Source organism: Haliotis rubra, unplaced genomic scaffold (genome assembly GCF_003918875.1).
Source record: "Haliotis rubra isolate DU_JTF1 unplaced genomic scaffold, ASM391887v1 Scf26, whole genome shotgun sequence".
Lineage (NCBI taxonomy): Eukaryota > Metazoa > Mollusca > Gastropoda > Lepetellida > Haliotidae > Haliotis > Haliotis rubra.
Genome location: NW_025766669.1, coordinates 1,883,917 through 1,906,333, shown reverse-complemented (window position 1 = coordinate 1,906,333; position 22,417 = coordinate 1,883,917). Strand labels below are relative to the sequence as shown.

The 22,417-nt window shown below is 42.6% G+C and overlaps 1 protein-coding gene across 1 annotated transcript; it reads right to left on the bottom strand.

Moving 5' to 3' along the window:
* Window positions 1-7,078: 7,078 nt before the first annotated feature.
* On the bottom strand, window positions 7,079-15,949 carry LOC124280062 (complement C1q-like protein 4). Its single transcript, XM_046715942.1, has 3 exons — window positions 15,197-15,949; window positions 8,181-8,392; window positions 7,079-7,399 (listed from the first exon to the last, which is right to left on the bottom strand). Exons 1-3 carry the CDS (start codon window positions 15,498-15,500, stop codon window positions 7,190-7,192), a joined length of 726 nt encoding a protein of 241 aa, XP_046571898.1. The 5' UTR covers window positions 15,501-15,949; the 3' UTR covers window positions 7,079-7,189.
* Between the last annotated feature and the right edge of the window lie 6,468 nt (window positions 15,950-22,417).

The following is a 22,417-nucleotide window of genomic DNA, read 5'->3' as shown; positions in this document are numbered from 1 at the left end:
TAATACAGCTAGATTTTCTTTTGTATTACATAATTTGGTTGTGATGAAAATATATGCGTACATTCCACAGACCTGGTGCAGGGCGTGAGTGATGTGGTAGAAGTTGTGGTCTCATCGGGTGTAACGCTTAGTCTCTGAACTCTCTGACAGAAAGAAAGAACTCCTTTTAATCTGAGAAGGAGTCCCGACAAAGTGACATTCAGTGCCTGAGGAAAATGTAGACTTGCTTCATTTAGGGCTCTAGCATTACAGTAGGACCGGTCGGAACGGAAAATAGAATGGTTGAGGGACTGTGATACTGACTACATCTGATGTACACGTGTGAAACATATTGTTGTCTAACATTGATGGAAGCCATCAGGAGACAGATGCACAAGTACAGATTTACCATGTGAGGTGAGGTGAGAGAGGTGAGGTGAGGTGAAATGGGGTTTAACGTCGCACATAAGAATATTTCGCTCATATGACGACGTGCTCTTGTCAAGCCTCTCCTCAAGAAGGACAAGCTGGATTCATCAAACTTGAAAAACTTCAGACCCGTCTCAAACCTGGCATTCCTGTCTAAAATCATTGAAAAGGCTTTTCATATTCGTCTCAAATGTCACCTTGCAAATAATTCTCTTCTAGAAAAGTTCCGGTTAGCTTACCGCAAGTTCCATAGTACTGAAACAGCCTTGCTAAGAGTCATCAATGACATTCGCCGTGCAGTTGATCATGGCAACATTGCAGCCCTTGTCCTACTGGACTTGTCTTCAGCTTTCGATACGATCGATCACAACCTTCTTCTAGATAGACTTCAGTATGGTATCGATGGGACAGCGCTGCGGTGGATATCTTCATACATTCATGGAAGATCACAATTTGTAATGATTGGAAATGACAAGCCATCCACTGTTAACTTGCAGTTTGGTGTCCTACAAGGATCTGTTCTAGGTCCAGTGCTATTCGTCCTCTACTGTGGCAGTACTTCAAACATCATCTCACAACACCGTCTCCTTCATCACTCCTATGCTGATGACTGTCAGTTGTACAACCAATTTCGTCCCAGAACTCACCTGAAGCTCTCCGTGATATAGCCGATTGCACCAAGTCATTGAAATCTTGGATGACCACAAACAAACTCAAATTGAACAGCGATAAAACTGAAGCGATCCTTTTCGGAACCAAGCAGCAGCTCCAAAAGGTGGACATATACACCATTAATGTCTCAGACACGGAAGTCCAGTTAGCAAAGACTGTCAAAGATCTTGGTGTCCTGCTGGACCCAACGCTTTCCATGGAAGCTCAGATTAATAACGTCTGTAAGACTTGCTACTGGAATCTCCGAGTGATTGGGAATATTCATCCCTTGATCACCGTGGAAGCTGCTAATTGTCTAGCTAGATGCCTGATATTGAGTAGACTTGACTACTGTAACAGCCTCTATGTAGGACTCCCTGATGTCCTCCTCGACAAACTTCAAAGGTGCAAAATACGGCTGCACGAAACGTGACCCTCACCTCCAAGAAATCCCACATCACTCCTGTTCTTAGAAATCTCCACTGGCTTCCAATAAGAGCAAGGATCCAGTTCAAAATTCTCTGTCTGACATATAAATCTCTGCACGAGCAATCTCCTCCATACGTATCAGAGCTGATATCAGCCTATGTCCCTGCACGGGAACTAAGATCTCAACACCAGAACCTACTGACAGTGCCACAATACAAACTCAGGTCCTTTGGTCAGAGATCTTTTGAACATTCCCCAAGATCTTAAACTTTCTCCAACGTTTGATTCATTCCAAGTGAGTCTCAAAACCTATTTTTTCCGCCAGTTCTATGAATCATACTAACATTGTCATCATCCCTTCCTATGTACTTTTGATTGTTGCGCCTTGAGCATGCTGCTAGTGTGGAAATGAGCGCATTATAAATGTGCACTATTACGTGCATGCGTGTGTATGTGTGGCTGCTTGTACTAGACCAGAATTAAGCTGGTTTTCTAGTGCTAGCTCACTGAGATACCATGCCTCAGTTAAGCATGAATACCCCACTCAGACACATTATATTGACTCCGAGCCGATGAGTCCTTGTTGCACCCATTAATGTAGACTAACAACTAGTCTCTGAAATGAACATATTTTACTGAAAAAAGTTCATAGTAAAAAAATATATATATAATGAAAAGGAGCCCTGAGACTTTCTTCATTTTCAGAAGCTGAGGAAATCTAGACTTGCCACTTTTCTAGACTTGTGTGGGCTTTCTTGGATATATTTGCTTCAGGGTCTGTAAGACAGACTACCATTAATGCCGAGCGCCAGGCAGGGAACAACAAGTACCAAATTTTAACGTATTTTGGTATGACGTGGCCGGGGATCGAACCCGCGACCGCGGACGCTCTAACCACTACACCACGGAGGCAGTCAGATTTACCATGTATGTAAGCTCACAATATAATTACAGTTTAGTATTTGTTTTCCTTTAAAGCTTTTTAGATGCTGTTATGTAAACTGCTGGGCAAATAAGGTATGCAAAATTAATTTTAAAAGATACAACTGTTATTAAAATGTCCCCAGGCTAAATATAGTGGTTAACTTAAACCACTGATGAAGAATTTTGAGTGAGTGTTGTTTTACGCCGCTTTTAGCAACATAGCAGTAATACCATGGCGAGGGACACAAGAAACGGGCTTCATGCATTGTATCCAGGTGGCGAATCGAACCCGGGTGTTCGGCGTGGCGAGCGAACGCTTTAACCACTAGGCCAACCAACATCCCCGTAAAGAGTTGTGACTAGTGCTAGCAAAAACTGGTATAATGGGGGGAACGTCTAGCCCTCATAACTTACAGGAATTATCCCAGGCAGTTTGACACTGATTTGCACAACGTGAAAGTTGATATTATTCAAGGGAGCAAATCCCGCAATTGCTATCATTATTTAACACTGCGTGCGACAACTACGGTAATTTTCTGGCGTTGGTAAGCTGTGACTTCCTGTCATTGTCCCCTCTCCTGTGTCCCCGCATCGACCTCACTCATCCACCGATCCAGCTGGGACAGTGACGGACGTGTTCTGTGCGACAGCGCCGCCACCATCCCCGACGTCACACGGCTTCATCACGCCTAGCGTGTTATGATCTGTTGTTAAACAAGCAGTATCCCGGATGTCTGGCGTGCTAATAACTGAAAATGTTTACTCAACACAAATGTGGAGATGTGTTCCTACTCACAGCGGTGTTACAGGCGTGTTTGACATTCTGGTCAAATGATAGCTCAGTCAACCACAGCCATATGATAATTACCCCCTATTCCTACAACACGAGTCTATCAATTTCTTTTATTCAGGGTACTGAAGAGGCCACAGGCCTATAGTACAATACAAGTGTGTACAGTCACATGGTATTTAGAAAACATTTTCTATTGTTGAACCCATGATAGATGTACATTGATAGATGTTTAACAATTTGTAGATTTGTTGCTTTCAACAATAACCTTAATTTATATTCACGTTGATTGATGCGGTAAAATGGGGGGATATATAACATTCTTAAACTGCGAAAATACGGACAGACTAATATAAAATGATACTCATCTTCTATCACCCCTAAATCACATAACATACAGCAAGAGTCCCTTTGCATGGAGTATATGTGGACATATTTTAAATAAAACGACAAAATCTTGTCCATGTTCACTGGCATTTGGTATAAAAACTTTATATTATTTCCAGAAAGGGGATCATGCAACAACGTATTTCTTGGCCTGATAATTTCTCTCTATTTCTAACAAAACTCTGTGCGTCTACTTGTTTTCGATTAAATCCCGTACGGAATTAACGACATATTTATCTCGCTAGAAAATGCACGAAAAAAACAAATAGAAGACAACAAGAAGTTTCAGATAATTATTTAAAAACAGATGTTTACATGGTTGAGAAAGTCTATTAGTCGTACAACGAATAACATGTGTGTTGGGTCTGGTACAACGTGTTACACGTGTGTCTAGTACAACGTGTTACATGTGTGTTGGGTCTAGTACAACGTGTTACATGTGTGTTGGGTCTAGTACAACGTGTTACATGTGTGTTGGATCTAGTACAACGTGTTACATGTGTGTTGGGTCTAGTACAACGTGTTACATGTGTTGGGTCTAGTACAACGTGTTACATGTGTGTTGGATCTGGTACAACGTGTTACATGTGTGTTGGGTCTAGTACAACGTGTTACATGTGTGTTGGGTCTAGGTTACATGTGTTGGGTCTAGTACAACGTGTTACATGTGTGTTGGGTCTAGTACAACGTGTTACATGTGTGTTGGGTCTAGTACAACGTGTTACATGTGTTGGGTCTAGTACAACGTGTTACATGTGTTGGGTCTAGTACAACGTGTTACATGTGTGTTGGGTCTAGTACAACGTGTTACATGTGTTGGGTCTAGTACAACGTGTTACATGTGTGTTGGGTCTAGTACAACGTGTTACATGTGTGTTGGGTCTAGTACAACGTGTTACATGTGTGTTGGGTCTAGTACAACGTGTTACATGTGTTGGGTCTAGTACAACGTGTTACATGTGTGTTGGGTCTAGTACAACGTGTTACATGTGTGTTGGGTCTAGTACAACGTGTTACATGAGTGTTGGGTCTAGTACAACGTGTTACATGTGTGTTGGGTCTAGTACAACGTGTTACATGTGTGTTGGGTCTAGTACAACGTGTTACATGTGTGTTGGGTCTAGTACAACGTGTTACATGTGTGTTGGGTCTAGTACAACGTGTTACATGTGTGTTGGGTCTAGTACAACGTATTACATGTGTGTTGGGTCTAGTACATCGTGTAACATGTGTGTTGGGTCTAGTACAACGTGTTACATGTGTTGGGTCTAATTCAACGTGTTACATGTGTTGGGTCTAGTACAACGTGTTACACGTGTTGGGTCTAGTACAACGTGTTACATGTGTGTTGGGTCTAGTACAACGTGTTACACGTGTTGGGTCTAGTACAACGTGTTACATGAGTGTTGGGTCTAGTACAACGTGTTACATGTGTGTTGGGTCTAGTACAACGTGTTACATGTGTGTTGGGTCTAGTACAACGTGTTACACGTGTTGGGTCTAGTACAACGTGTTACATGTGTTGGGTCTAGTACAACGTGTTACATGTGTGTTGGGTCTAGTACAACGTGTTACATGTGTGTTGGGTCTACTACAACGTGTTACATGTGTGTTGGGTCTAGTACAACGTGTTACATGTGTGTTGGGTCTAGTACAACGTGTTACATGTGTGTTGGGTCTAGTACAACGTGTTACATGTGTCGGGTCTAGTACAACGTGTTACATGTGTGTTGGGTCTAGTACAACGTGTTACATGTGTGTTGGGTCTAGTACAACGTGTTACATGTGTGTTGGGTCTAGTACAACGTGTTACATGTGTGTTGGGTCTAGTACAACGTGTTACATGTGTGTTGGGTCTAGTACAACGTGTTACATGTGTGTTGGGTCTAGTACAACGTGTTACATGTGTGTTGGGTCTAGTACAACGTGTTACATGTGTGTTGGTCTAGTACAACGTGTTACATGTGTTGGGTCTAGTACAACGTGTTACATGTGTGTTGGGTCTAGTACAACGTGTTACATGTGTTGGGTCTAGTCTAGTACAACGTGTTTGTGTGTTGGGTCTAGTACAACGTGTTACATGTGTGTTGGGTCTAGTACAACGTGTTACATGTGTGTTGGGTCTAGTACAACGTGTTACATGTGAGTTGAGTCAAGTACAACGTGTTACATGTGTCTACAACGTGTTACATGTGAGTTGAGTATAGTAGAACGTGTTACATGTGAATTCGGTCTAGTACAACGTGTTACATGTGTTGGGTCTAGTACAACGTGTTACATGTGTGTTGGGTCTAGTACAACGTGTTACATGTGTGTTGGGTCTAGTACAACGTGTTACATGTGTTGGGTCTAGTACAACGTGTTACATGTGTGTTGGGTCTAGTACAACGTGTTACATGTGTGTTGGGTCTAGTACAACGTGTTACATGTGTTGGGTCTAGTACAACGTGTTACATGTGTTGGGTCTAGTACAACGTGTTACATGTGTGTTGGGTCTAGTACAACGTGTTACATGTGTGTTGGGTCTAGTACAACGTGTTACATGTGTTGGGTCTAGTACAACGTGTTACATGTGTTGGGTCTAGTACAACGTGTTACATGTGTGTTGGGTCTAGTACAACGTGTTACATGTGTGTTGGGTCTAGTACAACGTGTTACATGTGTGTTGGGTCTAGTACAACGTGTTACATGTGTGTTGGGTCTAGTACAACATGTTACATGTGTGTTGGGTCTAGTACAACGTGTTACATGTGTGTTGGATCTAGTACAACGTGTTACATGTGTGTTGGGTCTAGTACAACGTGTTACATGTGTGTTGGGTCTAGTACAACGTGTTACATGTGTGTTGGGTCTAGTACAACGTGTTACATGTGTGTTGGGTCTAGTACAACGTGTTACATGTGTGTGGGTCTAGTACAACGTGTTACATGTGTGTTGGGTCTAGTACAACGTGTTACATGTGTTGGGTCTAGTACAACGTGTTACATGTGTGTTGGGTCTAGTACAACGTGTTACATGTGTGTTGGGTCTAGTACAACGTGTTACATGTGTGTTGGGTCTAGTACAACGTGTTACATGTGTGTTGGGTCTAGTACAACGTGTTACATGTGTGTTGGGTCTAGTACAACGTGTTACATGTGTGTCGGGTCTAGTACAACATGTTACATGTGTTTGGCCTAGTGCAACGTGTTACATGTGTTGGGTCTAGTACAACGTGTTACATGTGTGTTGGGTCTAGTACAACGTGTTACATGTGTGTTGGGTCTAGTACAACGTGTTACATGTGTGTTGGGTCTACTACAACGTGTTACATGTGTGTTGGGTCTACTACAACGTGTTACATGTGAGTTGAGTCAAGTACAACGTGTTACATGTGTCTACAACGTGTTACATGTGAGTTGAGTATAGTAGAACGTGTTACATGTGTGTTGGGTCTAGTACAACGTGTTACATGTGTGTTGGGTCTAGTACAACGTGTTACATGTGTTGGGTCTAGTACAACGTGTTACATGTGTGTTGAGTCAAGTACAACGTGTTACATGTGTCTACAACGTGTTACATGTGTGTTGGGTCTAGTACACGCTATCACACACATTCTATCTAGTCGTAGAACAAGGCATGCCCTGAAAAGGTACAGTAGAAGTTTCCATAGAGCTGCAATGCTGATTCGATGGGCTTGATCCAAACCCTCTGTCCCTCTTTAAGTTGGATGACGAATGTGTTGGAAGACATGGTCCAGGAGGGGCGGCTGATGGCCCACACCCGACCAATGAAGGTGTCGCTCCCGCTTACCCTCAACTCACCCGCTGCCTGTAAAATAAACAGAAGCTAATATATTGTGAAAATGTTCATTACACTGTCGAATATACAGTCAGAGAGTGTTCTGCAGGAACAACACGGCTATTTTATTTGTTTGGATCTCAGAAATCAATTTAAGATATCATCAATTATTTACCGATATCTTTAAAACTTTATTGATATCTTTAAATAGAATACAGATATGTTGAAAACAATTGAAGATATCTTTAATTTCTTATTAAATGTGAAAACGACTTGCCATACTATCTCCCCTCCATATCCCCATCGCCTGTAACTACCACATATGTCTTGTAGAGATACCGGCCCACTATTTCTCTCCGTCCACCCATAACTCACCATCTCCCTGATGAATAGACATTGACCGGCTGTGTTCTAAAGTGTTTCCTCCACCCCCAACCCCGACCCCATCTCCTTTAGCTATCAGATCTGTGTTGCACGCAACGACTCCCTTGTATATTGTGGACACCTTTACTCTTCGTTCACCCACTATCTACCAGCTGTCTATTAGTGAGTGAGTGAGTTTGGTTTTACGCCGCTTTTAGCAATATTCCAGCAATATCACGGCGGGGGACACCAGAAATGAGCTTCACACAATGTACCCATGTGGGGATTCGAACCCAGGTCTTCGGTGTGACGAGCGAACGCTTTAACCACTAGGCTTCCCCACCGCCCCAGCTGTCTATTAAATAGCCAGTGACCGACTGTTCTGTTGTGAGCAGCACTATTTCTCTGATCAGGTTTAGGTTCGTCGACTGTATCCCATGTCACCTACCTCTTTACCAGCGTGGGCGGCGAAGGTTACTGTGAAGCTATACGTTCCATTCAGCGGCGCCGAGTAGATGCCAGTGACGTTGTCGTAGTCTTTGCCAGCGTTGGTCAAGACGTAGTCGTAGATCAAGACTTCCCGCTGTTTCTTGTGACTGTGTGGGTAGCGATGGGCGATAGTTCCAACCATAAATGCCGATGGTCTTACTCCAGTACTAGCTGCGGGAAGTTTTGAGAGAACTGAGTTAATACAAGGAGTTTTGATTTGAGAACTGAGTTAATACAACGAGTTTTATCTAGCAAATGATACACAACATATGCACAAGGAGAAATATATACATGGCGGGTATTGAATAAGGTTTATACATTTTCGCTCAGAAGAGGTTTATGTACAGTGTGTTGACATAAATAGAGGCTTGTTGTGACAAGAAACTGATTAAAGCCAGTAGACAAAGTTTCGGTAGGTTATTCAAGCAAATGATTAGGAGAAATATATACATGGCGGGTATCTGAGATTAGGTTGATCGTAAGCCGTAGGGATGTCATAACCTTGATCTCTATTGTTGTCTATCGATGTTGTTGTCAAAAAGTGTTCCTCTTCATTTAATGAAAGTAATTACTATCTTCGCGAATATGGATGCAAAAAAAATAACTAAAAACTCTGGAAATAAACTTCGAGGATTAATGTATCTTGCACACTGGCTTTAACTTTTGTTACCAAAATATATTGAAGTCAGGACATAAAAGAACCATTTCGGGTGGGCACAACGGGTTCCTATGGATACCTACATCTTGCATAAATATCACATCCTAAAATTTTACAGAGATGTCATCTATGAGGAAATGCAACATGCCACATGTTCTCAGAAAACCTCATATGATATTTGTTTTCAGTTTTGGCAAATCGTTCTGAACACATACAGATTCGAGCCCCCTCGTTTGTCCATCTGCAAATGGTGAGTTATTTTACGACACTTCATACAGGTCGGTGTTCAACACAATGCAGTTCGGTGTCGTGACCCCATTGAAGCCCACGTATTTGTCAGGCATGATTGTTTGGTTGATGTTTAACGCCACACTCAGCAATATTCCAGCTATACTCACCACAAAAGGTTAAGCAACACAAACTTGTAGTCTCGTTACATTCTCATTTATTGAAATTGCAAATCATGGAATGATGCAATAGAAAGGTGAACATATGTACACGCGATTAACAAAATGAAATGAAATGGTATTGAGCAATAATAGACTTACAAATCATCAAAAGCATGTACCCGTGAAACAGTCGTGCAAATGTGCTGCATTGATGGAGCAAAATGTTAACATTAAGGTTCAAGTCAGTTTTGGACAGTGAAGCAGTGTTCAGTAACGCGTATGACCACCATGAGCACAAATGCAAGCCTCTACACGTCTTTGCATTGACCAAATGAGCCTTTAAAGTTGTTGTTGTGGAATGTTCTGACATTCTTTCTGTAACGCCTTCTCAAGGTCACCCAGAGTCTGGGGGTGAACATGGAAACTGTAAACACGACTTCCAATGATGTCCCAAGCATGTTCAATGGGGTTAAGATCAAGTGACCTTGCAGGCCAGTCCATATGTGTGATGTTGTTGATCTAAACAATATCGTTAGCAACTCTTTCTCAGGCATTATCATCCATGGACAGGCATTGCCATCCATAAAAATGAAGTTAGGACCCTCTTGGTTGTACCAGAGGAATGATTACAGGTAGGTTTACATCGGTCAGGGTGCATGTGTGAAGAGTGGAGCACATTCATGCCACACATTTTGCATGTTGTTTCTGAGGATGGTTGTGTTCGGCTGATGTTGTCAATGTTATCAGATAAATCAATTTGACAGTCACTAAAGGTTGTGTATTCTTTGAATATTTACCTTTCAGTAACATGTCGGCAAAAATTGCAATCGAGATTGATAAAGATATTACACTGAAAATACTTGTTAGTTTTTGTGGGGAGTATATATGGCAGAGGTATGTAAATAATGGACCAGTCTGGACCAGTGATCAACAGCATGAACATCGATCTGAGCAATTGGGACACGATGACATGTGTCAACCAAGACAGCGAGCCTGACCACCCGATCACGCTAGTCACCACTTACGACAAGCATGGGTTGCTGAAGATCAATTATAACCCGGATCTACACGGATTTGTGACTTATTGGACCATTACACCTCTGGAATACGACAGTCACAGAAATGGAAGGAACTTCATTCCTGCAATACCATATATCTCACAGACCGGAACTGCGCTTCACTGTGCCATTTCTAGTCACATTTTGAGAAAGAAAAGATGTTAGATGCGAAACAGAGAAATTCAATAATGACATATGGCTACAGAGGCTGTATGGAGCCGTAAGAATTGAGTTAGGATAAGAAAGATGGCAGCGTACATCAATTTGCTGAAAATATTTCACCATGACTATAAAGAAAACAGCCAACGACTGAAAGGCTGTGTTTGGAACTAATGCTGTATTGTGAACACACGTGAATTGGCATGTAATTACAACCTTACAGCAGCTTAACGTATTCTATATAATGTTCCTGTGTTTTAGCAGAGACATTAGGGTTTTCTGGTTTGAGCAATATTACTATTCTGGTAGCTTAGGTATGATGCTATGTTCCTATAGACTATTGTTTGTATTCCTATAACATGTCTGGTAATACTGACTAATTATAGCCTGCACGATCACAATCATAGCTGGTGGTGTCTCTGCATACACACAAACATCCACACGGAAAAACAGACAGCATAGTCGTTAAAAACCATAGGCCCATAATACCTACAATGTTCGTTGCATGAATCACACATACCAGTGAAGTAATCGATTAAGTTTCTCTTAGATGTATAGAAATAGACACGTGTTATATATGACATCAAAGTTTCTCTTAGATGTATAGAAATAGACACGTGTTATATATGACATCAAAGTTTCTCTTAGATGTATAGAAATACAGACACGTGTTATATATGACATCAAAGTTTCTCTTAGATGTATTGAAATACAGACACGTGTTATATATGACATCAAAGTTTCTCTTAGATGTATAGAAATACAGACACGTGTTATATATGACACCAAAGATTCTCTTATAAATGTGTAGAAATACAGACGTGTTATATATGACATCAAAGTTTCTCTTAGATGTATAGAAATACAGACACGTGTTATATATGAAATCAAAGTTTCTCTTGGATGTATAGAAATACAGACACGTGTTATATATGACATCAAAGTTTGTTGGAATAATTTCTGTTGAAGATGTTACATTTTAATATTTGAAATACCGTTGGAGGTGCACACTTCTCGGACAAAAGAGGATTCGAACCCTGAATCAGGGTGTTGACCTACTCTCGTCAACAGTACACTCTCAGGGTGCTGACCTACTCTCATCACCAGTACACTCTCAGGGTGCTGACCTATTCTCGTCACCAGTATACTGTTAGGGCGCTGACCTACTCTCGTCACCAGTACCGCCTTGACCTACTCTCTGGGGTCAGGGTGCTGACCTACTCTCGTCACCAGTACACTCTCAGGGTGCTGACCTACTCTCGTCACCAGTACACTGTCAGGGTGCTGACCTACTCTCGTCACCAGTATACTGTTAGGGCGCTGACCTACTGACCTACTCTCGTCACCAGTATACTGTCAGGGTGCTGACCTACTCTCGTCACCAGTATGCTGTTAGGGCGCTGACCTACTCTCGTCACCAGTATACTGTTAGGGCGCTGACCTACTCTCGTCACCAGTATACTGTTAGGGTGCTGACCTACTCTCGTCACCAGTATACTGTCAGGGTGCTGACCTACTCTCGTCACCAGTATACTGTCAGGGCGCTGACCTACTCTCGTCACCAGTATACTGTTAGGGCGCTGACCTACTCTCGTCACCAGTATACTGTTAGGGTGCTGACCTACTCTCGTCACCAGTATACTGTTAGGGCGCTGACCTACTCTCGTCACCAGTATACTGTCAGGGTGCTGACCTACTCTCGTCACCAGTATACTGTCAGGGCGCTGACCTACTCTCGTCACCAGTATACTGTCAGGGTGCTGACCTACTCTCGTCACCAGTATACTGTCAGGGCGCTGACCTACTCTCGTCACCAGTATACTGTCAGGGCGCTGACCTACTGACCTACTCTCGTCACCAGTATACTGTCAGGGTGCTGACCTACTCTCGTCACCAGTACACTGTTAGGGCGCTGACCTACTCTCGTCACCAGTATGCTGTCAGGGCGCTGACCTACCTCACCTGACCTAGGGCGCTGACCTCTCGTCACCAGTATACTGTCAGGGTGCTGACCTACTCTCGTCACCAGTATACTGTTAGGGCGCTGACCTACTCTCGTCACCAGTATACTGTTAGGGCGCTGACCTACTCTCGTCACCAGTATACTGTTAGGGCGCTGACCTACTCTCGTCACCAGTATACTGTCAGGGTGCTGACCTACTCTCGTCACCAGTATACTGTCAGGGTGCTGACCTACTCTCGTCACCAGTATACTGTCAGGGCGCTGACCTACTCTCGTCACCAGTATACTGTCAGGGCGCTGACCTACTCTCTCGTCACCAGTACACTGTCAGGGTGCTGACCTACTCTCGTCACCAGTGTACTGTCAGGGTGCTGACCTACTCTCGTCACCAGTATACTGTCAGGGTGCTGACCTACTCTCGTCACCAGTATACTGTCAGGGTGCTGACCTACTCTCGTCACCAGTATACTGTCAGGGCGCTGACCTACTCTCGTCACCAGTATACTGTCAGGGTGCTGACCTACTCTCGTCACCAGTATACTGTCAGGGTGCTGACCTACTCTCGTCACCAGTATACTGTCAGGGCGCTGACCTACTCTCGTCACCAGTACACTGTCAGTGTGCTTGTTTACAAAATCTTCCTACTCTCGTCACCAGTATACCGTTAGGGTGTTTACCTACTCTCGTCACCAGTATACTGTCAGGGTGCTGACCTACTCTCGTCACCAGTATACTGTCAGGGTGCTGACCTACTCTCGTCACCAGTATACTGTCAGGGCGCTGACCTACTCTCGTCACCAGTACACTCTCAGGGTGCTGACCTACTCTCGTCACCAGTATACTGTCAGGGCCTGACCTACTCTCGTCACCCGTACACTGTCAGTGTGCTTGTTTACAAAATCTTCCTACTCTCGTCACCAGTATACCGTTAGGGTGTTGACCTACTCTCGTCACCAGTATACTGTCAGGGTGCTGACCTACTCTCGTCACCAGTATACTGTCAGGGCGCTGACCTACTCTCGTCACCAGTATACTGTCAGGGTGCTGACCTACTCTCGTCACCAGTATACTGTCAGGGTGCTGACCTACTCTCGTCACCAGTATACTCTCAGGGTGCTGACCTACTCTCGTCACCAGTACACTCTCAGGGTGCTGACCTACTCTCGTCACCAGTATACTGTCAGGGTGCTGACCTACTCTCGTCACCAGTATACTGTCAGGGTGCTGACCTACTCTCGTCACCAGTATACTGTCAGGGTGCTGACCTACTCTCGTCACCAGTACGCTCTCAGGGTGCTGACCTACTCTTGTCACCAGTACTCTCTGAGGGCGATGACCTACTCTCGTCACCCGTACACTGTCAGTGTGCTTGTTTACAAAATCTTCCTACTCTCGTCACCAGTATACCGTTAGGGTGTTTACCTACTCTCGTCACCAGTATACTCTCAGGGTGCTGACCTACTCTCGTCACCAGTACACTCTCAGGGTGTTGACCTACTCTCGTCACCAGTACACTCTCAGGGTGCTGACCTACTCTCGTCACCAGTATACTGTCAGGGCGCTGACCTACTCTCGTCACCGTAGTACACTCAGGGTGCTGAGTGTACTCGTCAGGGTGTCAGGGGCCTGACTCTCGTCACCAGTATACTGTCAGGGTGCTGACCTACTCTCGTCACCAGTATACCGTCAGGGTGCTGACCTACTCGTCTCGTCACCAGTATACTCTCAGGGTGCTGACTACTCTCATCTCGTCACCAGGCGATACTACTCAGGGTGCTGACCTACCTCTCGTCACCAGTATACTGTCAGGGTGCTGACCTACTCTCGTCACCAGTATACTGTCAGGGTGCTGACCTACTCTCGTCACCAGTATACTGTCAGGGTGCTGACCTACTCTCGTCACCAGTATACTGTCAGGGTGCTGACCTACTCTCGTCACCAGTATACTGTCAGGGTGCTGACCTACTCTCGTCACCAGTACTACTGTCAGGGTGCTGACCTACTCTCGTCACCAGTATACTGTTAGGGTGCTGACCTACTCTCGTCACCAGTATACTGTCAGGGTGCTGACCTACTCTTGTCACCAGTATACTGTCAGGGGCGCTGACCTACTCTCGTCACCAGTATACTGTCAGGGTGCTGACCTACTCTCGTCACCAGTATACTGTCAGGGTGCTGACCTACTCTCGTCACCAGTATACTGTTAGTGCGTTGACCTACTCTCGTCACCAGTATACTGTTAGGGTGCTGACCTACTCTCGTCACCAGTATACTGTTAGGGTGCTGACCTACTCTTGTCACCAGTATACTGTCAGTGTGTTGACCTACTCTCGTCACCAGTATACTGTTAGGGCGCTGACCTACTCTCGTCACCAGTATACTGTCAGGGTGCTGACCTACTCTTGTCACCAGTATACTGTTAGGGTGCTGACCTACTCTCGTCACCAGTATACTGTCAGGGCGCTGACCTACTCTCGTCACCAGTATACTGTCAGGGTGCTGACCTACTCTCGTCACCAGTATACTGTTAGGGTGCTGACCTACTCTCGTCACCAGTATACTGTCAGGGCGCTGACCTACTCTCGTCACCAGTATACACTGTCGGTGTGCTTGTTTACAAAATCTTCCATGATGCACTCTGACTTCTATGAACCTACCTCTGTTTATTCCCTATCCAAACAAATGATATAACTGCTTATTTTCCTCGTAGCTAGCAGATAATGATACAAAAACGTGTACTTTTCTTACCTTTTCCGGGCGGTCCTGCCGGTCCCCGTGCTCCATTCCTTCCTCGTGGTCCGGAGGGACCGGTGGGTCCGCGAGCACCGTTACTGCCGTCGCGACCCCGGGGGAGTTGAATGGGGATACGAGTACCACTCACGCCATCACAAGCCACCTCCAGGCTACAGAACTTCTCGATATCAGGTTTGTAAAAGTCGTCCTTCAGTTTCTTCCTCTCTGACAAGACAGAACGTCCAGCGTCTTCGGACAAGACTATCGTCATTGACCATGTCGACGTCAGCGTCAGCAATATAAAAGAAACACAACTCATGCCTTTCCTTCAAAACAAGACACGCCCGCAGATTCAGTTTTTAACTCGGAGAAAGGCGTATCACAAAGAGATAGAATATCGTATAAAATGTGGGCAAGCCCCAAACTGTTCCTAGTACACACACCAGTTGTGTCAGCGAAGGTCGAGATCGATTTTCACATTGTCTGTCTAGATCCGAAGATCGATAGCGGCCTCTTTTAAACTTTTTGTTTTCGTATTCATTGCACATCTCACATAATCCAGCTCGTATCGTAAGGCCAATTACCTTCAAAGAGCTTGCTTGAAATTACAGGCAGATTCGTTCTAATTAAGTTGGAGTGATTTCTAAGCCACAACGATCACTTGGCAAATCAAATATAGATTAACTATCCCCGGCGTATCAATGTCTTGTGTCTTCGTCGTGTGTCTTGCCTCGTCCTATAGCTGCTGAAGCCACGCTCTACACCATATATAGCGTAACGTTGCTTGTACAAATGTCAATAGTTTCACATACTCTTTTGTATGAATGAGCAAGGGTTAAACGGTCCTCACAATCGGCCGGATGCTGCCTGTTGTCTCGACAACTGGGTAATTAATTTTCTGCACACGAAGCAGACCTTTCATTTTCTTTGAAGTTTTCATGCCGAGATCAATATCTGTTTGTAAACCCATCATGACGTTTTTCAAAACAATCAACAGCTAATGTGGATTGGAGAGTCAGGTTTTGAGAGTAAGGGCCCTTACTGAATGTTTTATTGGCGTTCTAGAAAATGGTGAGGAAATGGGGAAAACATGCAACATTGAGGAGTTCTCGTTTACTGCGTTTACAGACGTTTCCATACTGATGCTTACACCCTTATCAAGTTGGAGTGAAGGTGAGAGAATCTTCTTAAAGTGAGTGAGTGAGTTTAGCTTTACGCCGCACTCAGCAATATTCAAGCTATATGGCGGCGGCCTGTAAATAATCGGAGCTAGACCAGACAATCCAGGGATCAACAGCATGATCGATCTACGCAAATGGGACACGATGACACGTGTCAACCAAGTCAGCGAGCCTGACCACCCGATCCCGTTAGTCGCCTCTTATGACAAGCATGGGTAACTGAAGATCAATTCTAACCCGGATCTTCACAGGTAGAATCTCCTTAAAACTTTTACATTGTTTATCAGATGTAAGTGGCATAACACAGCTTATAGTGATTTACATCCCTATCCTTTCCATGTTTAACATTACCTTAGCATATGTCTACTGGCCAGTGAATAACTGCACATTATATACTTACATGAACAAAGGGTGATGGAAAGATATTTAGTGAACAGGCTACAGTATATTCTGCTCATGTATTCGCCCTGTTTCAGATTGTAATGGCGGCGGGATAGTCTAGTAGTTAAGCCGAAGACCAGGGTTCGAAATGTGTGAAGCCCATTTCTGGTGTCGCCCGCAGTGATATTGTATAAAATATTGCTGAAAGCTGCGTAAACCTATACTCACCCTCTGACTCATTTCAGTTTGTGCGACCAGCCCAGTCGCCAAAGGCGCTGAATTTTGCTCTGCAGATTTGCGCACCTTGGGCACACCAGGAACCTATGATGGTTGGTTCGAATCTCGGTGCGTCCCCATGATGTTTCTAGGTTTGTCATTTCAATACCTGTGCTTGTCGGTAGATGTATCAGCACGTACCATAACGCACGCGTGTATGCTTCCAAAGTGGTAAAGGTCCAAAACCTGCATTACTTCGGGTTTCCCTCCCACGTTAATCTGGTACGTCATGACATAATTAGGATTCTGTCCAAGACGGCCATAACCTCCCCGCTCTCTCATTTATATATTCGTGTAATAGATTTAGCTATACATTCTTATCTTGCCTCACACATAAATGTCGTTTTCTGATTGGCTGAGCGCTCTTCTATTATTTTCAATGTACCCTGCTTACAAGCGAGTAACATTTTCTATGTACCCCCTATGTACTCACTTGGTACCTCGTAGTAGTGATTCTTCATCTCGAATAACATTGAATCATGCATGATGTACATGCTATGATCGATACCCGTGCTTCAAACAGTTCAAAATTACCATTGAGGTGTTCGGTAAGATAAATACGTTGTTCACTGGTCCCTCGGGGTCCATGGGTTGATGTTCACTCAATGTTGCTTTATGTTCCCCTCACCCTTCGGGCTCAGGGAACATAAACAAATATCGAGGGTACATGTCCCCCTCGAGACCAGTGAACAACTTATAATATATCTCATTGTCTTGACTATATCCCATCCTTGAGCACAGCGACCGGGTTAGAAATGGTCTTCAGAAATCCATTGTCGGATCGGGTGGTCAGGCTCGCTGACTTGGTTGACACATGTCATCGTATCCTAACAGCGTAGATTGATGCTCATGCTACTGACCACTGGATTGTATGGCCTAGACTCGATTATTTACAGACCGCTGCCATATAGCTGGTATATTAAACAGCAAAGAAACGTTGGGCATAGACAATAACAAGTCTCCCCCTCTAGCAACAGTATCATAATAAATAGACCCATGAAGACCCGGGTTAGAATTGATCTTCAGTAACCCATGCTCGTCGTACAGTACTTTTAAATCTTTTTTACATACAGAGCAATACCTACACGATATTAATCTTAGAAAATTCCACGTTTCATTAACCAGATTTAGATGCTCTTCACATGATCTTGTGATCGAGAAGGGCAGATATTATAATATTCCAAGAGATAACAGATTGTGAAAAAATTGTGCACTAAATGTAATTGAAGATGAATTCCACTTTTTGCTGGTTTGTCCTTACTATGCTGATTTAAGGACAAAATATCTACCACAATATTACTATTCATACATGTGCTTTAAGGATGGACATCAAATGTTTTATGAAAATGGCAGCTGATTTAATAGTGTCATCGTTATTAGAATTAAGCATTTTATATATCGTTTGTGGGGCATCATTAAAGCATTTTAGATACTTCTTTCGGCGAGCAGAGAATGCCTCACAGTCTAATAATAAGTGACGTTCGTCTTCAGTTTTACCAGAAGAACAATGAGAACATGATAAATCTTCCAATGTATTTTTATCTTTTCTATAACGCTGTATTTTAAGGCATGTAAAGAGATTCTAAATTTACAAAATTTCTTAAAAGGGACTTATCATTAAGGACCCTAATATATTTTTCAGGTCCGAACATCGATTTACATTGTGAATAATGACTTAGAAAACTCGATGAATTTACTGATGCGTGCCAATTCTGAATATATATATCTTTTATTCGTTGCTTAAAAGTTAACAAAAACATTTTATATCACCAACATCTTGCTTAAACCAAACAAGAAAACCGCTTTGAAAATAACACATTTCGGACACCAGAAGCCCAAGAATACTTTCCACGTTTGTCTAGGGATAATAATAATTGATAGCTTTGATAGGGGTAGCGATAATCAGGCATTCTTATAAGTTTAATCCAGTATCTGATAGCTCTCATTTGACTCTCAATATGCATGCTATAGCGGCCTGTATCGCCAAGTACGGCTTTGTTGGAAGCAAATTTACCTACAGTAAGAAATCTTTTAAAATATGATGCATGCACATTTTCTATAGCTTCGAAATAGTTTACTCCCCAAATTTCAGATCCATTTAACAATATTGGTGCTATTTTAGTGTCAAAAGTAAAGCAAGCTGAGTCAAATGAAATAAACTTATTAGCCTTAAACAGTTTAAAAATAGGAAATAATGCCTTCTTAGCTTGTGCTGCAAGGGTTTTAGATGCCATGGACCAATTTAATCGGCTGGAAAATAGAAGACCCAAATATTTATAATATGAAACAACATTAATACTTTTGCCACGGAATAACCATTTTTTCAGAATGTGCCACTATACCCCCATTTCTAAAGACAACTATGTTAGATTTTTCCATATTCAACTCTAGTCCCTATGTGTCACAAAAATGTTTGAAGAATATTTATCTGTCTCTGCAGTCCGTTTACCATGAATGAAAACGTAACAATATCATCTGCAAAGAGAAGCAAAAGTAAATCTTTGATTTGGGAGTAACAAATATTCCATTATTACACGATTTATACATATCATGTACAAGTTCATTAATAAAGAAGATGAAGAGTACGGGGCTTATTACACAACCTTGTCGCACGCCAACGGAAGTGTTAAACGATTCAGTGTTGCCAGAATTAGTTCTAACACAGGCTGCAACAGAGTCATACATGCTTCTTAAAATATTATACATTTTGCCATGGCATCCTTTGGTATGTAACATAAATAGCAATTTCTTACGGTCAACAAAATCAAAGGCTTTCTTAAAGTCGATGAAAGCGCAATAGAATCTCCTTTTGGTCTGCAGAGGTACTTTGTACATAATGACTGTAATATAAATAAATTATCAGTTGTACTATAATCGGATCTAAAACCAGCTTGAGCCTCGTCAAGTAGCTCGTTTAGATCAACCCAGGCGCGTAAACGCTTTTCTAATATATTAGCAAATAATTTTCCAGAAATGTTTAGAAGAGATATTCCACGATAGTTGCATGGTTCTGATACACTCCCAGACTTGAATAAAGGGACAATCATACCTATATTCCATAGCGATGGGAATTTACCACTATCAAGAACTACATTAAATAAATCTTTCAAATATGACACTTAAAGAAGTAAAAGTAGATTTGTAAAATGAGGGAGGGATACCGTCATGCCCCGCTGCCTTATTCCATTTCAATTCATTTATAGATTTTATTACCTCATCTTCGGTAATTGGAGTTGACAAATCATCATGCGAGAATGAAAGCTCTTCACACTCATCACAGTTATGCGTTGAGACAAAATCATACACTGATTTATCAAAATCTGAAAGCAGTTTCGTATCTCTACAGGAAAGGAGACCTTTGAAGTAATGATACCATTGGTACGGAGAAATATTATCTGTGAGAACCGTTTTCTGAAGATGGCGTTTTAACGTGCTCCAAAATATCTTACAGTCAGGATTTCTTTTGCTGCTATTTTAATATCATCTGCAGCTTTGGCTAAATAATTATCTTTTTTTTAATTGGCAACATTTTTTAAAATTGTGTTTTGCATTCAAATAAGAATCGAGGTTAGAATCGCACTTATGCTTTCTGAAATAGTTTAAAAGTCTGTATATTTTTCGGACTTAAGTTTGCCGCATTCTTGATCAAACCAAGGAGGTTGGCGCGATTGACGGTGATAGGGTGAAATGAGTCTGCTGGCTCCAGCTCTAACGCCTGATAATTGAAGTAGGGATGTAATTTCAGAAATGGCAGAGTTAACATCAGTATACAGTAGGTCTCTGAAATCATTCAGGATACCATTCTTTATGCCATCTACCAAGTACATATGAAAACTCTCTCTCTGGTCCTCCCGTAGTTTATACCCTACGGACTTGAACATGGGTATTACTGAATCGTTACTTAAGCAAGGCGCGGAGGCGATTATGTCATGGATTACACAAACAATCGGGAGGTGATCCGACTCTGTGCGAGGTTTAACCTCAAAACTATCAATATTGTTGAACATCTCAGATGAAATAAGCGCATAATCAACAGTAAGTACTACAACCGGTCTTTGAAATGTAAACTTAAACTTCCGGGGATATCAGGCAAACTTCTACCGTTCACAATGTGTATACTCATCGATTTACACAGCTCGAGTAAACACTTTCCATACATATTTGTGACAGTGTCATATGAATTGCGGGGTTTATCAAAGTTATCCTGTGCGTAATCGTCACCAACGGGGTATATAGTCGGAACCGTCATTTACTATAAAATCTGGCTCACTCGCTGTTCTGGCATTAAAATCACCAAACAAAATAAACTTACTGGCTTCCCCATAATCAAACAGTACTTGTAAAAGTTTATTTTCTAATATGTCTATGCCGTTGTCTTCTGACGCTGTATACTCAGGCGATCTTTCTGGGTGGATGTATACAAATCCAATAAATATGTGGAAGCGTGCAGAGTCATCTGTTAATTTGAAAAATAAACAGTTCTCCCAGTCCATATACACTCTCTGAAAAGAAGAAATATTCTTCCGAATAGAAACTGATATACCACCTGAATATCTGCCAACATTATGTCGCCTGGCGGCATTGCATACAAAATTATCAAAATTACTGAATGTAGCGTCCAGGACGTGCTGTGCATCAGGACTCATTGTCTCAATACAACTGAATACATCATGAGATTCACAAAATGATATAAAGTCAGGATCTGATATTTTTGGTGTTTATACCACAGATATTCCAAGTACAAAACTTAGATAATGTGAAATACTTATCTCATGATCTTTAATATAAAGAGAAGATTCATCAACGGGGCCACCGCCAAATTCCTATCTGGACCCTTGAGCAGACGACACATCGTGAGGGGAGTCAGCCTGGTGATGAGCAGACGACGTGTTGTGTGGGGAAGCAGCGGGCGGGGAATCAGAACGGTGATGAGCAGGTTGACTTCTGCTCGACCAATTACGGCGTCGGCCGATCTGACGGATATCTTTGTTATACTCATCGAAAAAACAAAACGTCACCGTCAATGACAAGCTTGTCATAGCTTAAAAAGCTACCTTGCTCCCCGTCCCTTGCCTGTTTCATAAAGGGAAATAACTGTTGTCTAATCCAGCGAATGTTTTCGGTAAAATCCTCTGAAACTTTATTGATGCCATCCCTTCAACTGACGTCTCCCCGTTCCATAACAGATTCCTTATCTTTATAAAATGTGAAACGGACAATGACTGGTCTGGTACCGGACTTGCTATGCAAGCGATGGGCGCGGTCAATGGGAACAGATGGTGCATTAAGCATGTTCAGTTTATTTGAGAGAAAGTCTCTAGCTTAATATTACTATTCACGTCCTACCATGTTTAAATTTAATTTGATAATGAACTCTAATAATACAACTTATATTCGT